The 13,786-nt window shown below is 44.0% G+C and overlaps 2 protein-coding genes across 2 annotated transcripts in view; one reads left to right on the forward strand and one right to left on the reverse strand.

Moving 5' to 3' along the window:
- The window catches only part of LOC129834778 (stAR-related lipid transfer protein 5-like), a 12,107-nt gene extending 9,992 nt beyond the window's left edge, over positions 1–2,115 (forward strand). The window contains exon 6 of the mRNA XM_055900049.1: positions 1–2,115. This exon is cut by the window's left edge and continues 1,455 nt beyond it. The gene's annotated coding sequence lies outside the window, so the exon portion shown is untranslated.
- Positions 2,116–3,794: 1,679 nt separating this feature from the next.
- Positions 3,795–13,234, reverse strand: LOC129834776 (pro-interleukin-16-like). The gene is made up of 6 exons (XM_055900047.1): positions 12,946–13,234; positions 11,954–12,122; positions 8,315–8,416; positions 7,698–7,947; positions 7,026–7,154; positions 3,795–4,500 (listed from the first exon to the last, which is right to left on the reverse strand). The coding sequence occupies exons 1-6, from the start codon at positions 13,116–13,118 to the stop codon at positions 4,322–4,324; spliced, it is 1,002 nt and encodes a 333-aa protein (XP_055756022.1). The 5' UTR covers positions 13,119–13,234; the 3' UTR covers positions 3,795–4,321.
- Positions 13,235–13,786: the final 552 nt, after the last annotated feature.

The following is a 13,786-nucleotide window of genomic DNA, read 5'->3' on the forward strand; positions in this document are numbered from 1 at the left end:
TCCATTGGGACGAGTCGTACCTCATTTTTTGTTGTCCGTTGTATACGGTAGTACTGTACTTGAAATGTTCTGGTTTAACCTGTCTCCACAGCCCTTTAACCAATACCTAAAGATGGAATCCGCAGTAGGGGGAAACGGTGCCACTGGCCGCTCCACCAGCATTGTTATTGTTGTTGCTGAGCTGAGGAGCGTCATGCAGCATGGTTATGAAATGCAGTACATATTGTGTTATTGTTGTTGCTGAGCTGAGGAGCGTCATGCAGCATGGTTATGACATGCAGTACATATTGTGTTATTCTATGGTGCGTGCGATGATGTCAGAGAGGGAAATAACAGTGTTTGTTGTTTGCAGTAACTGGAAAGCGTTATGGACATGGTTGTTTTACAGTTGAGGATTCCAGCTTTAACCAGTAACCTTTAGAGGGTGTATATACAGCCGGCAGATGTGTTCTAGTTACAATAACCCCCCCCCCCCCCCCCCCCCCCCTAAAACTCTATCCTATTCCTAACCTTAACCTCTGCCGGCTTTATAGAAGCCTAACCTCCAAGCAAGGATTCCTGCCTCAGTTACTTTTCTCTATGTAGATGTCAAACTAAGAACACTGCATTATTCTTAAGCAAAGTTATTTGCAGTATGTATGGGCAAATGGCAATATGAACAGCTTCATCTAATGAGGAATGGACAAAGGAACATCTGCTCGATTAGAAGAGCTTCTGAAGGATTTGGGCTTTTATTCAGTGGGGTACAACATGGTATGTGTCCCATAAGGCTCTGGTCCAAATTAGGGCACTATATAGGGAGTAGGATGCCATTTGGGACAGCTATGGATTCCAACATTTTTAAGCACAGCAGCAGCATAGGACTGCCATTCTGGCATCAGTTGTGACTAGTATGTCATTTTACACTGTAAAGAAACGTATTACCAGCATAGAGAAAACCACTGTCTTTGATATGGCACAAGAGGGCATGGTCATCTGTCTAGGCCAGGGTGCGTCTCCGTAGCTTTTTAAAAAATCATCGGTGAAGGGAAATAATGAGAGCAAGCATCAATAGTATTGAGATGCATCCCTAGTTGGTGGAGGAAGCCTCTTCAGAATATTGAGATACAGCCCTATTAGGTGGAGAGGAAGCCTCTTCAGAGTATTGAGATACAGTCCTATTAGGTAGAGAGGAAGCCTCTTCAGAGTATTGAGATACAGCCCTTTTAGGTGGAGAGAAGCCTCCTCAGAGTATTGAGATTATAGCCCTAGAAGGTGTCTTCACAGTGATGTACAGTCAACCATCTGCATGCCTGCTGAGTCCTCTACATGTATGATGATAAGCCATTATACTAATGATGTTTTAGATCAATCTTTTTAGAAGCCTTGTGGTTAAGTTTCCTTTTGAAATGAAAACACTACTTAACGTCCTTTTCTTATCCCGAGTGGATAATAACCTTAACTGACAAACCTTTACAAGTGCATTGCATTCCACCTCATCCACAACCAAGTCCTATATGCTTGCTTTTTTTATAATCATTGTTTGCCATTTGTTGGTGTAATACTATGAAGGCATTGTTTTGATGTGTGTTATTGTACTGTAAGTGGAGCCTGAAGATCATACCTACCTACAGTGTATTGCTGTCTTAATGTCAGAGTACACACGTTGTCTATTGGTGGCTTGTTTTGAAAATGTAATCCATCATGCGTTTTGGGACAGATATGTGTGTTTTAGGGTACGTGTTGAATGCTGTTTGTTGTCCTCAGCTCCTGATTGGAAAGCACAGCTGCTATGGAAAATGGCTGCTATTGAAATATACTATTAGTTCAGTTGTCAAGCAACACAGGAAAATAACATGTTTTTTTAGGTCAGGATTAGGGTTATGAATTCTGGTCATTTTTCAAAAATGTTCAAGTTTTCCTGAAATCCCAGTTGGAAGATTCCTGGAATCAGTAGGGAATACGCAGGGAATCTGGAAGTCCTCCAACCAGGATTTCTGGGAAATTGGGGAAAGTTTTGCGACCCTAATCCTGACCTGCACTCTACTGTACCGTAGGACTGTACTGTATACTGTATGTTCCACCCAGCAGGTTTTGTGTTTCACCAGCATCTGCATTAAAAACTACTGAACGTTACCTCCAATGTTGTCCTCCTTGTTGTATTATATTACCATCACAACAGGTAGGAAAATGGCTATACCCACTACTCAAATTCACCGGCTGTTTTTCAAACACCGGAGAAGAGTTATTAAGGATTACAATGATGGTTACTCAACTTTCCCAGAAGTCCCGGTTGTAAGTTCCCAAAACCAGAAAGGAAATAAGCAGTGATGCAGAATCCTCCAACCAGGATTTTTGGGGAAATGAAAGGAGTTTTGCCTACAACTCACATAGTCTCATTAACTGAGTGGTAAATGCATCTGTTCCAAATGAAGTCAAATAACTACATAGGTTTTTAAACATGAATGGTTATTGGCACAACAGTCTTGTGAATAAACTTTTGAAACATACACATACAGATTGGGTTCAATTATTTTATTAGTATAATGTATATTGCGATAAAGCTTTAGTACCGATATACAGAGTTTTAAATATCTATATTCTAATAGATTTTGGTACAAAATGTTCACACCCTGTGTTTTCCTTAATATCAAACTAGGAGAGAAAACAAGGTGAAAGGTTGCTCTGGTTTAGTTGTCTTTGGTTTCACCCATAGGGAGAATCTCAATTAGATACGCGTCTCGCCTGGCCTCCTCAAAACCAATTGGAGGAGAAGGTCAGAGGGGCGGGACCTCTGGCTTTCTCATCCAATGGGTTTTGAGAAGAAGAGAGGACACGAGCAGGATGCAATTGAGATTTTCCCATTGTCATCTAATAAACGAACTAAGGACTCTATTAAATCCGTAGCTCTGAAGATCCGCTTTATAGGGCGATTGACAATTAAAGGCAATGTTCCCGCGTTCGCGGAGACTGCATTCATGGAAATTAACTTTACCTTTTGATGCTGATCTTCCGCGATATGGATTGAATCCAACTCATAGTCTTTGGTCTAAATAATGATTCCAACATCAAGCACAATACTACAATTCCATGAAAAATGCAAATCCCATTTTAAATATTTTGTATGAGTATCATACTCTTTTGGACTACATTACAGTATTGTACACTATTTATAACAGTCAAAAGCAATGGAATGTCTCTCCCTTCCTTCATGTAAATACTGTATATCTGTGCAAATCTCAAACTCAATGTGGTCCCTGGTCTAGAAGTTCTGGGTGTAGGAAGGCAGTCAGAGCAAAGCACCTGTAAACTCACCTCTCTCTACAGTAACAGTCCCTGATTGTCATTGCAATATGATTTGATATAGAATATAGATATTATATTCATAACTACAGTATGTTAATAGTGCTCATATGAAATGGTATGATGGCTTGTGGTTGATTTGTGTTCTAGTTGGCCCTGTTTATACCTGATGCTAACTCTGATCTCGGGCTCTATTCAATCCGTAGCACTTCAGCGTGATTGAAATATAAAGGCAATGTTCCTGTGTTTGCGGAGACTGCATTCACGGTAAATTCATAAGTCGGTTCAATCGGAAATTACCTTTCATTTTCAATCACGCTATAACGCTAAACTTCCGCGATACGGATTGAATCGAGGCCGTTGTCCACATTATGATAGCGGCCACATTTTTGCCGTTGCATCAACACATTGTATTAAAATGTGTCTCTTATCTGTCCACTGTGTCCGCATTGTGACCAAAATTTACTGGTCCCTCCCTGTATGCAAATTATTAGACAGATATTCTTTCAAAATAATATGTATTTTCTTTATTTAAAGACTCATATTGATGCCATAAGACGATGGCGCCACCTGTCAAAGATTTTAGAGGGATAATGATGATTTAAATGGTTTCCCTGTCCACATCCGTCTACACTTGGAAGATATCCAGACAACATGTGTGCCTGACTACCTCCGGTGGTGATCAGGAAGATCTGATCACAATCCAATCACAATAGGTATTTTAATTGCGGACTCCTGTCTACAAATGTGGCCACAATCAATACGTGGCCAAATCTTGAGAATCAATAGCCCCGTTTATAGTTGGTGCTAACATTAGTCCTTTGTCCTGATCTTGTCCACACTCTGATTGTGCCCACATTTTTAAAGAAGTGTAATTGTGATCAGATCTTTCTGACTACCTCCGTAGGTAGTCAGGGACCTATTGTATCTGGAAATCAATTAAGTATAAACAGTGTAAACTAATCTGAAATCAGTGTCTAAGGGTAACTCCTCAGTATCCTCCTCCTTCCTCCTCCTGTTAACTACAGTGAGATGTCCCTCAGGCAGACCCTTCTGCCTCATCCTCCTTCCTCCTCCTGATGACTAGAGTGATATGCCCCTCAGGCAGAGCCTTGACGATGTTCCAGGCCTCGAAGCGGCTCAGCTCCTGGAGGGAGGTGCTCTGGACCTGCAGCAGCTCATCACCAGACTGCAACCCGCTCTGCTCCGCAGCACCACCTATTGGGGAGCAGGAGAACACACTGTCACACATTGGTCTGTTGTGAAGTTTCCCCTAGGTGCAGATCTGGGATCAGCTTTCGCCTCCCCCAACTTATAAAAGTTAAAGCTTATAAAACTGTGCTTCTCTGCGTTGTTTGCATGGTTTCCTGCTTTCCGTGACATCACAACTCTTCTAACAATAAAATACATTGTTAAAAGTGTTAAGAAAAGGTAATGTGTGGCTCAGCTGGTAGAGCATGGCACTTGTAACGTCAAGATCGTTGGTTTGATTCCTGCTGGGGTCACCCTTACTAAAAATGTATGCACACACTACTGTAAGTCACTTGGATAACAGTGTCTGATAAATGGCACCTAAAGTTCACCCAAATGACAAAATGATATATTGATTTCCTTACCCTGTTACAGATTAGGGACATAGTAAGGCCACTGTCTTACCCTGTTACAGATTAGGGACATAGTAAGGCCACTGTCTTACCCTGTTAGAGATTAGGGACATAGTAAGGCCACTGTCTTACCCTGTTAGAGATTAGGGACATAGTAAGGCCACTGTCTTACCCTGTTAGAGATTAGGGACATAGTAAGGCCACTGTCTTACCCTGCTAGAGATTAGGGACATAGTAAGGCAGCAATCTGGGCTTTGGTTTTCTTTACCTGGCCACTGTCTCCAAATATTCCCTTTTTTGTGAACTATCCCTTTTAATCCTGTGCTGCTACTGTACCTTTAAATATCCTGTTGATGACCAGAGGCCTGTCTCCATGGATAGTACTGTACCTTTAAATACCCTGTTGATGACCAGAGGCCTGTCTCCATGGATAGTACTGTACCTTTAAATATCCTGTTGATGACCAGAGGCCTGTCTCCATGGATAGTACTGTACCTTTAAATATCCTGTTGATGACCAGAGGCCTGTCTCCATGGATAGTACTGTACCTTTAAATACCCTGTTGATGACCAGAGGCCTGTCTCCATGGATAGTACTGTACCTTTAAATATCCTGTTGATGACCAGAGGCCTGTCTCCATGGATAGTACTGTACCTTTAAATATCCTGTTGATGACCAGATGCCTGTCTCCATGGATAGTACTGTACCTTTAAATATCCTGTTGATGACCAGATGCCTGTCTCCATGGATAGTACTGTACCTTTAAATATCCTGTTGATGACCAGAGGCCTGTCTCCATGGATAGTACTGTACCTTTAAATACCCTGTTGATGACCAGAGGCCTGTCTCCATGGATAGTACTGTACCTTTAAATATCCTGTTGATGACCAGAGGCCTGTCTCCATGGATATTACTGTACCTTTAAAGATCCTGTTGATGACCAGAGGCCTGTCTCCATGAATAGTACTGTACCTTTAAATATCCTGTTGATGACCAGAGGCCTGTCTCCATGGATATTACTGTAACTTTAAATATCCTGTTGCTGACCAGAGGCCTGTCTCCATGGATAGTACTGTACCTTTAAATATCCTGTTGATGACCAGAGGCCTGTCTCCATGGATATTACTGTACCTTTAAATATCCTGTTGATGACCAGAGGCCTGTCTCCATGGATAGTACTGTACCTTTAAATACCCTGTTGATGACCAGAGGCCTGTCTCCATGGATAGTACTGTACCTTTAAATATCCTGTTGATGACCAGAGGCCTGTCGCCATGGATATTACTGTACCTTTAAAGATCCTGTTGATGACCAGAGGCCTGTCTCCATGGATAGTACTGTACCTTTAAAATATCCTGTTAATGACCAGAGGCCTGTCTCCATGAATAGTACTGTACCTTTAAATACCCTGTTGATGACCAGAGGCCTGTCTCCATGGATATTACTGTTACTTTAAATATCCAGTTGCTGACCAGAGGCCTGTCTCCATGGATATTACTGTACCTTTAAATATCCTGTTGATGACCAGAGGCCTGTCTCCATGAATAGTACTGTACCTTTAAATACCCTGTTGATGACCAGAGGCCTGTCTCCGTGGATAGTACTGTACCTTTAAATATCCTGTTGATGACCAGAGGCCTGTCTCCGTGGATAGTACTGTACCTTTAAATATCCTGTTGATGACCAGAGGCCTGTCTCCGTGGATAGTACTGTACCTTTAAATATCCTGTTGATGACCAGAGGCCTGTCTCCGTGGATATTACTGTACCTTTAAATATCCTGTTGATGACCAGAGGCCTGTCTCCATGGATAGTACTGTACCTTTAAATATCCTGTTGATGACCAGAGGCCTGTCTCCGTGGATATTACTGTACCTTTAAATATCCTGTTGATGGCCAGAGGCCTGTCTCCATGGATATTACTGTACCTTTAAATATCCTGTTGATGACCAGAGGCCTGTCTCCATGGATAGTACTGTACCTTTAAATACCCTGTTGATGACCAGAGGCCTGTCTCCATGGATAGTACTGTACCTTTAAATATCCTGTTGATGACCAGAGGCCTGTCTCCATGGATATTACTGTACCTTTAAATATCCTGTTGATGACCAGAGGCCTGTCTCCATGGATATTACTGTACCTTTAAATATCCTGTTGATGACCAGAGGCCTGTCTCCATGGATAGAGCCTTTCCCTCCATCCAAACTGAAGCCCACACCCCCTCCTCCTGTCTCCAGCTCCACAGTCAGCATGGCTCCCCCATCCTCCACTACAAACAGACAGACAGACAGACAGACAGACAGACAGACAGACAGACAGACAGACAGACAGACAGACAGACAGACAGACAGACAGACAGACAGACAGACAGAGAGAGAGAGAGAGAGAGAGAGAGAGAGAGAGAGAGAGAGAGAGAGAGAGAGAGAGAGAGAGAGAGAGAGAGAGAGAGAGAGAGAGAGAGAGAGAGAGAGAGAGAGAGAGAGAGAGAGAGATGAATAACCAACGTATACATACAGTACATACACTGTATGAAACAGCAATAAATGCAAGCATTTTGCTACACCTGCAAAAACATCTGCTAAATAATGTGTACGCAACCAATAAAATTGGATTTGATGTACGCTCACACACACACACACACACACACACACACACACACACACACACACACACACACACACACACACACACACACACACACACACACACACACACACACACACACACACACACACACACACACACACACACACCTGCACAGTGTTGTGTGTGCTGTCTTACTAGGTGTCTTGTCTGACCACCTTCTACTCACCTGTGGGGTTGAGGTCTGTACTGCTACTGCTGACAGAGGAATCATCAGTCTTGTTCCCACCTCCTCCTCCCTCTCTCCCCTTGCTCACCACCACCACGGCCAGTCTCATGGTGCGGGCCTGGCGCAGCGTGGCGGTGGCGTCAGCGTGTGTCGCACCCCTTAGTGTCTGGCCGTTGATGGACAGCACCTCGTCACCCTTCTCCACGGTCCCCTCTTGAGCCGCCAGGCCGTGGGGAAAAACACGATGTACCTGGAGGGAGAAATGTCAGAACATTTACAATTCACATTCCCATTCTAAGCAATTCACCTTGATTGGTGGAGCAGCTGGCAGACATTTTGTAGAGTTGTCACTATCTGGACATGCTAGAAAGGACAGTACCAGGGCTTTATAGCCATGGGATCCTATCTTTAATATTTAAGTCCAAAATCACGCTCCTAACTAATATAGACACTTTATTGTCCATACAATATGTTACAGTGAACAACAGAAATGTGTCTTCTGCAGAATTCTCAACTCCCTCAGATAGCACACATCACACAGAAATAAATCTTTAACATCAATTCTGAGGATGTCATCACTTTTCATCTGCTCTAGCATGACCTTTCAGTATACTCACTGTGGTGGCCTTGCTCTCCAGGTCTATCCCACCTGCAATGCTGAAACCCAGACCTGCTCCTTCCTCCTTGTGCAGAATCACCACTTGGATGTGCTCAAATTGCTAGAAAAAGGGATGGAAAGAAGTCATCTCTTTCATTCTAACATTCAAAATAATATTTTAAGGTTTTCCGCTCACTTTACAATGTTACTGCTGGTTCTTGTTGTTATCTATAAAGAGTAGGAGTGCTGATCTAGGATCAGGTCCCCCCGTCCATGTAATCTTATTCAATGTGATCTAAAAGACAAACTTGATCCTAGATCAGTAGCCCTGTTACTCTGAGACGATTAATGCTTTTATGACGTGAGTCAGACGATTCGTGGCCATTCACAGAGATATCTCAGTTTGATTATTAAACCCCAGCTGTTGTTGACAGTTTCCAGATGATTGTATGTCTGGGAGAGAGCCGAGGGGGGCCAAGTTTCTCGCCCTCACCTCCGGGCTTTACACCAGACACACACAAACACACACCAGACACGCACACACACACAAACAGGCAAACACACACACACACACACACCAGACACACACACACATTGTAGTAAGAGTGCGGTAATGACATATCGAGAAAGGAAATGCATACAGATGTTCTCCTGAGCACAGAGCCAAGTGGTCCTTCGAGAGAGGTGTGTGTGTGTGTGTGTGTGTGTGTGTGTGTGTGCGTGCGTGCGTGCGTGCGTGCGTGCGTGCGCTGAAAGCCTTTTAATACACACTGTGATACTCTGTCCTCCCTGAAAGCCTCTTAATACACTGTGATACTCTGTCCTCCCTGAAATCCTCTTAATGCACACTGTGATACTCTGTCCTCCCTGAAAGCCTTTTAATACACACTGTGATACTCTGTCCTCCCTGAAAGCCTCTTAATACACACTGTGATACTCTGTCCTCCCTGAAAGCCTCTTAATACACTGTGATACTCTGTCCTCCCTGAAAGCCTTTCAATGCACACTGTGATACTCTGTCCTCCCTGAAAGCCTCTTAATGCACACTGTGATACTCTGTCCTCCCTGAAAGCCTCTTAATGCACACTGTGATACTCTGTCCTCCCTGAAAGCCTTTCAATACAAACTGTGATACTCTGTCCTCCCTGAAAGCCTCTTAATGCACACTGTGATACTCTTTTCTCCCGCAAAGCCTCTTAATACACACTGTGATACTCTGTCCTCCCTGAAAGCCTCTTAATACACACTGTGATACTCTGTCCTCCCTGAAAGCCTCTTAATACACTGTGATACTCTGTCCTCCCTGAAAGCCTTTCAATGCACACTGTGATACTCTGTCCTCCCTGAAAGCCTCTTAATGCACACTGTGATACTCTGTCCTCCCTGAAAGCCTCTTAATGCACACTGTGATACTCTGTCCTCCCTGAAAGCCTTTCAATACACACTGTGATACTCTGTCCTCCCTGAAAGCCTCTTAATGCACACTGTGATACTCTGTCCTTCCTGAAAGCCTCTTAATACACACTGTGATACTCTGTCCTCCCTGAAAGCCTCTTAATGCACACTGTGATACTCTGTCCTCCCTGAAAGCCTCTTAATACACTGTGATACTCTGTCCTCCCTGAATTCCTTTCAATACACACTGTGATACTCTGTCCTCCCTGAAAGCCTCTTAATGCACACTGTGATACTCTGTCCTCCCTGAAAGCCTCTTAATGCACACTGTGATACTCTGTCCTCCTTGAAAGCCTCTTAATACACACTGTGATACTCTGTCCTCCCTGAAAGCCTTTCAATACACACTGTGATATTCTGTCCTCCCTGAAAGCCTCTTAATGCACACTTTGATACTCTGTCCTCCCTGAAAGCCTCTTAATACACACTGTGATACTCTGTCCTCCCTGAAAGCCTCTTAATACACACTGTGATACTCTGTCCTCCCTGAAAGCCTTTCAATACAAACTGTGATACTCTGTCCTCCCTGAAAGCCTCTTAATGCACACTGTGATACTCTTTTCTCCCGCAAAGCCTCTTAATACACACTGTGATACTCTGTCCTCCCTGAAAGCCTCTTAATACACACTGTGATACTCTGTCCTCCCTGAAAGCCTCTTAATACACTGTGATACTCTGTCCTCCCTGAAAGCCTTTCAATGCACACTGTGATACTCTGTCCTCCCTGAAAGCCTCTTAATGCACACTGTGATACTCTGTCCTCCCTGAAAGCCTCTTAATGCACACTGTGATACTCTGTCCTCCCTGAAAGCCTTTCAATACACACTGTGATACTCTGTCCTCCCTGAAAGCCTCTTAATGCACACTGTGATACTCTGTCCTCCCTGAAAGCCTCTTAATGCACACTGTGATACTCTGTCCTCCCTGAAAGCCTTTCAATACACACTGTGATACTCTGTCCTCCCTGAAAGCCTCTTAATGCACACTGTGATACTCTGTCCTTCCTGAAAGCCTCTTAATACACACTGTGATACTCTGTCCTCCCTGAAAGCCTCTTAATGCACACTGTGATACTCTTTCCTCCCTGAAAGCCTCTTAATACACACACACACACACACACACACACACACACACACACACACACACACACACACACACACACACACACACACACACACACACACACACACACACACACACACACACACACACACACACACACACACCTGCAGCTGAGCACTCTAACGTAATCCGTAATGGTCCCTCCAGTCCTGTAGTGGAGCTCATTCCTACAAGCGTGTTGTTTAGCAGAAGCCAGTGTTGAGTACTGCATGAGAGAGCAGCTCTCACCATGCTTCCCACACAGCACCCTCTTGTCCAGAGCCTTATGGGCCCTGCTCAAATGTAGTGCACTTTAGAGGGAATAGCATGTCATTTTGGATGCAGCCTTGGACTCAGGGGTATAGATTACCTCAACCACTTAGAGAGTAGACCAGAGATGAGAGATTCTCAACAGTAAGAGTTGACAGTCTGTCATGACCGGATGTTGATGTGGTGTTCATGTGGTGCTGATGTGGTGTTCATGTGGTGTTCATGTGGTGTTTATGTGGTGTTCATGTAGTGTTGTTCATGTGGTGTTCATGTGGTGTTCATGTGGTGCTGATGTGGTGTTCATGTGGTGTTCATGTGGTGTTCATGTGGTGTTCATGTGGTGTTCATGTGGTGTTCATGTGGTGTTTATGTGGTGTTCATGTAGTGTTGTTCATGTGGTGTTCATGTGGTGCTGATGTGATGTTCATGGGGTGTTCATGTAGTGTTCATGTAGTGTTGTTCTTGTGGTGTTCATGTGGTGTTGTTCATGTGGTGTTCATGTAGTGTTCATGTGGTGTTCATGTGGTGTTGTTCATGTGGTGTTCATGTGGTGTTCATGTGGTGCTGATGTGATGTTCATGGGGTGTTCATGTAGTGTTCATGTAGTGTTGTTCTTGTGGTGTTCATGTGGTGTTGTTCATGTGGTGTTCATGTAGTGTTCATGTGGTGTTCATGTGGGGAACATCATTATTTGACATCCTAATATAGTCAGCGAGGCCCTTCTAGTGAGGAAGAGATGGATGGACCTCCAAATAAATTAATAACAATGAAACAGACAGGCCGGACACACGGACAGAATGACTGACAGACAGACTGACTGATAAAGTTTCACCTTCAGTGTTTCCTCATCCAGAGCTTTCACTTCCTGGATCATGGTCTGTATTTCCTGTGGAGGGATGGCTGAGATAACAGAGTGGGCACATGCTGACGGAGATGGGCGTGAGACCAGGTCCCCTCCCTCCTCCCCCCGCTCAATGGTACACTGCCTCAGATCAGATAGGCTGAGAGGAATAAGGAAGCAAACACAGTTCAACTCACACACTGACACTGGTCACATACAGAGCACACACACAGACACACCTTCTGTACGACAGGTTCATCATAGCTACTCTAATAATCATGCATTTCACTGTATGAAAACTAAATAGAGAGTTATGTTTTAGTCTGGTCAATCTGTTACAGACTAAACTCTGAGAGGATTTCAGTCAGATTAACACTTTAAACATAATGACACATCTCAGAACAGGAACAACACGTGTGACTTCCTGTTTGTTCACTTCCTGTGTTCATACTTCCTCTGACTAAAGATGATACTGCCGCGATTGCATTAAACCCTGTGAAGCAGGGACAAAACACAGAAAATATTTGATTTAAAATATGCCTGTTCCATCTGATAATATATAATGCCATCTCTACTTTACAGAATCTGACTTCCAGGGAGCAGTGCTATCTTACTTTTTTCATAGCAAGCACTCCTACAGTGTAGGTCTATGGACGTACTAGACTACTTTCAGCTCTTGTGAAATCAGTGTATATTTATACCTTTTCATCCAATCACCTGAGAGGTCGTATGTGTATGCCTGTCTGGTATCAGTCATTGAAACAGAGAATATGCTGTATATACCAGGGTAAGGGTCAATTCCATTTCAATTACATCAATTTAGGAAGTAAACTGAAATTCCAATTTGAAATTCTTCTCATAGAGAAGCACTGAGAGAAAATGGAATAGGAACTTCCTTTTACTTCCTGAATTGATTGGATTGTAATGGAATTGAGCCCAACCCTGGTATATGCTGTATGTTGATGTTTTGAGAGAGTTTTTACCTGACAGAGAAGCTATTCTCATTGCTGTCGGGGCCAGGGGAGAGGGGGGTGTTCTGGGCCGGGTCGGGCTCCTCCGGGCTGCAGACTAGAGGGGATGCAGGGTGTGGGTCTGACCCGGGGTTACCTGGCCTAGTAGGACAGGGGGAGGGGAGCAGGGAGTGCATGGAACGCATCAGGGCATGGGAAACCTGGAATAGAGTAGAGCAGAGCAGTGCAGTTAATAGTAGAGCAGAGCAGAGCAGAGCAGATAACAGTAGAGTAGAGCAGAGTAGAGCAGAGCCGATAAGAGTAGATAGAGTAGAGTAGAGCAGAGCAGAGCAGAGCAGAGCAGAGTAGAGTAGAGTAGAGTAGAGTAGAGTAGAGTAGAGTAGAGTAGAGTAGATAAAAGTAAAGCAGAGCAGAGTAGAGCAGAGCCGATAAGAGTAGATAGAGTAGAGTAGAGTAGATAGAGTAGAGTAGAGTAGAGTAGAGCAGAGCAGAGCAGAGCAGAGTAGAGTAGAGCAGAGCAGAGTAGAGTAGAGCCGATAAGAGTAGATAGAGTAGAGCAGATAAAAGTAAAGCCGATAAGAGCAGAGTAGAGCAGAGTAGAGTAGAGTAGAGTAGAGTAGAGTAGAGTAGAGTAGAGCAGAGCAGAGCAGAGCAGAGCAGAGCAGAGTAGAGTAGAGTAGAGTAGAGTAGAGTAGAGCAGAGCAGAGCAGAGCAGAGTAGAGTAGAGTAGAGTAGAGTAGAGTAGAGTAGAGTAGAGCAGAGCAGAGCAGAGGAGAGGAGAGGAGAGGAGAGGAGAGGAGAGGAGAGGAGAGGAGAGCAGAGCAGAGCAGAGCAGAGCAGAGCAGAGTAGAGT

This window comes from Salvelinus fontinalis, chromosome 35, assembly GCF_029448725.1.
Source record: "Salvelinus fontinalis isolate EN_2023a chromosome 35, ASM2944872v1, whole genome shotgun sequence".
Lineage (NCBI taxonomy): Eukaryota > Metazoa > Chordata > Actinopteri > Salmoniformes > Salmonidae > Salvelinus > Salvelinus fontinalis.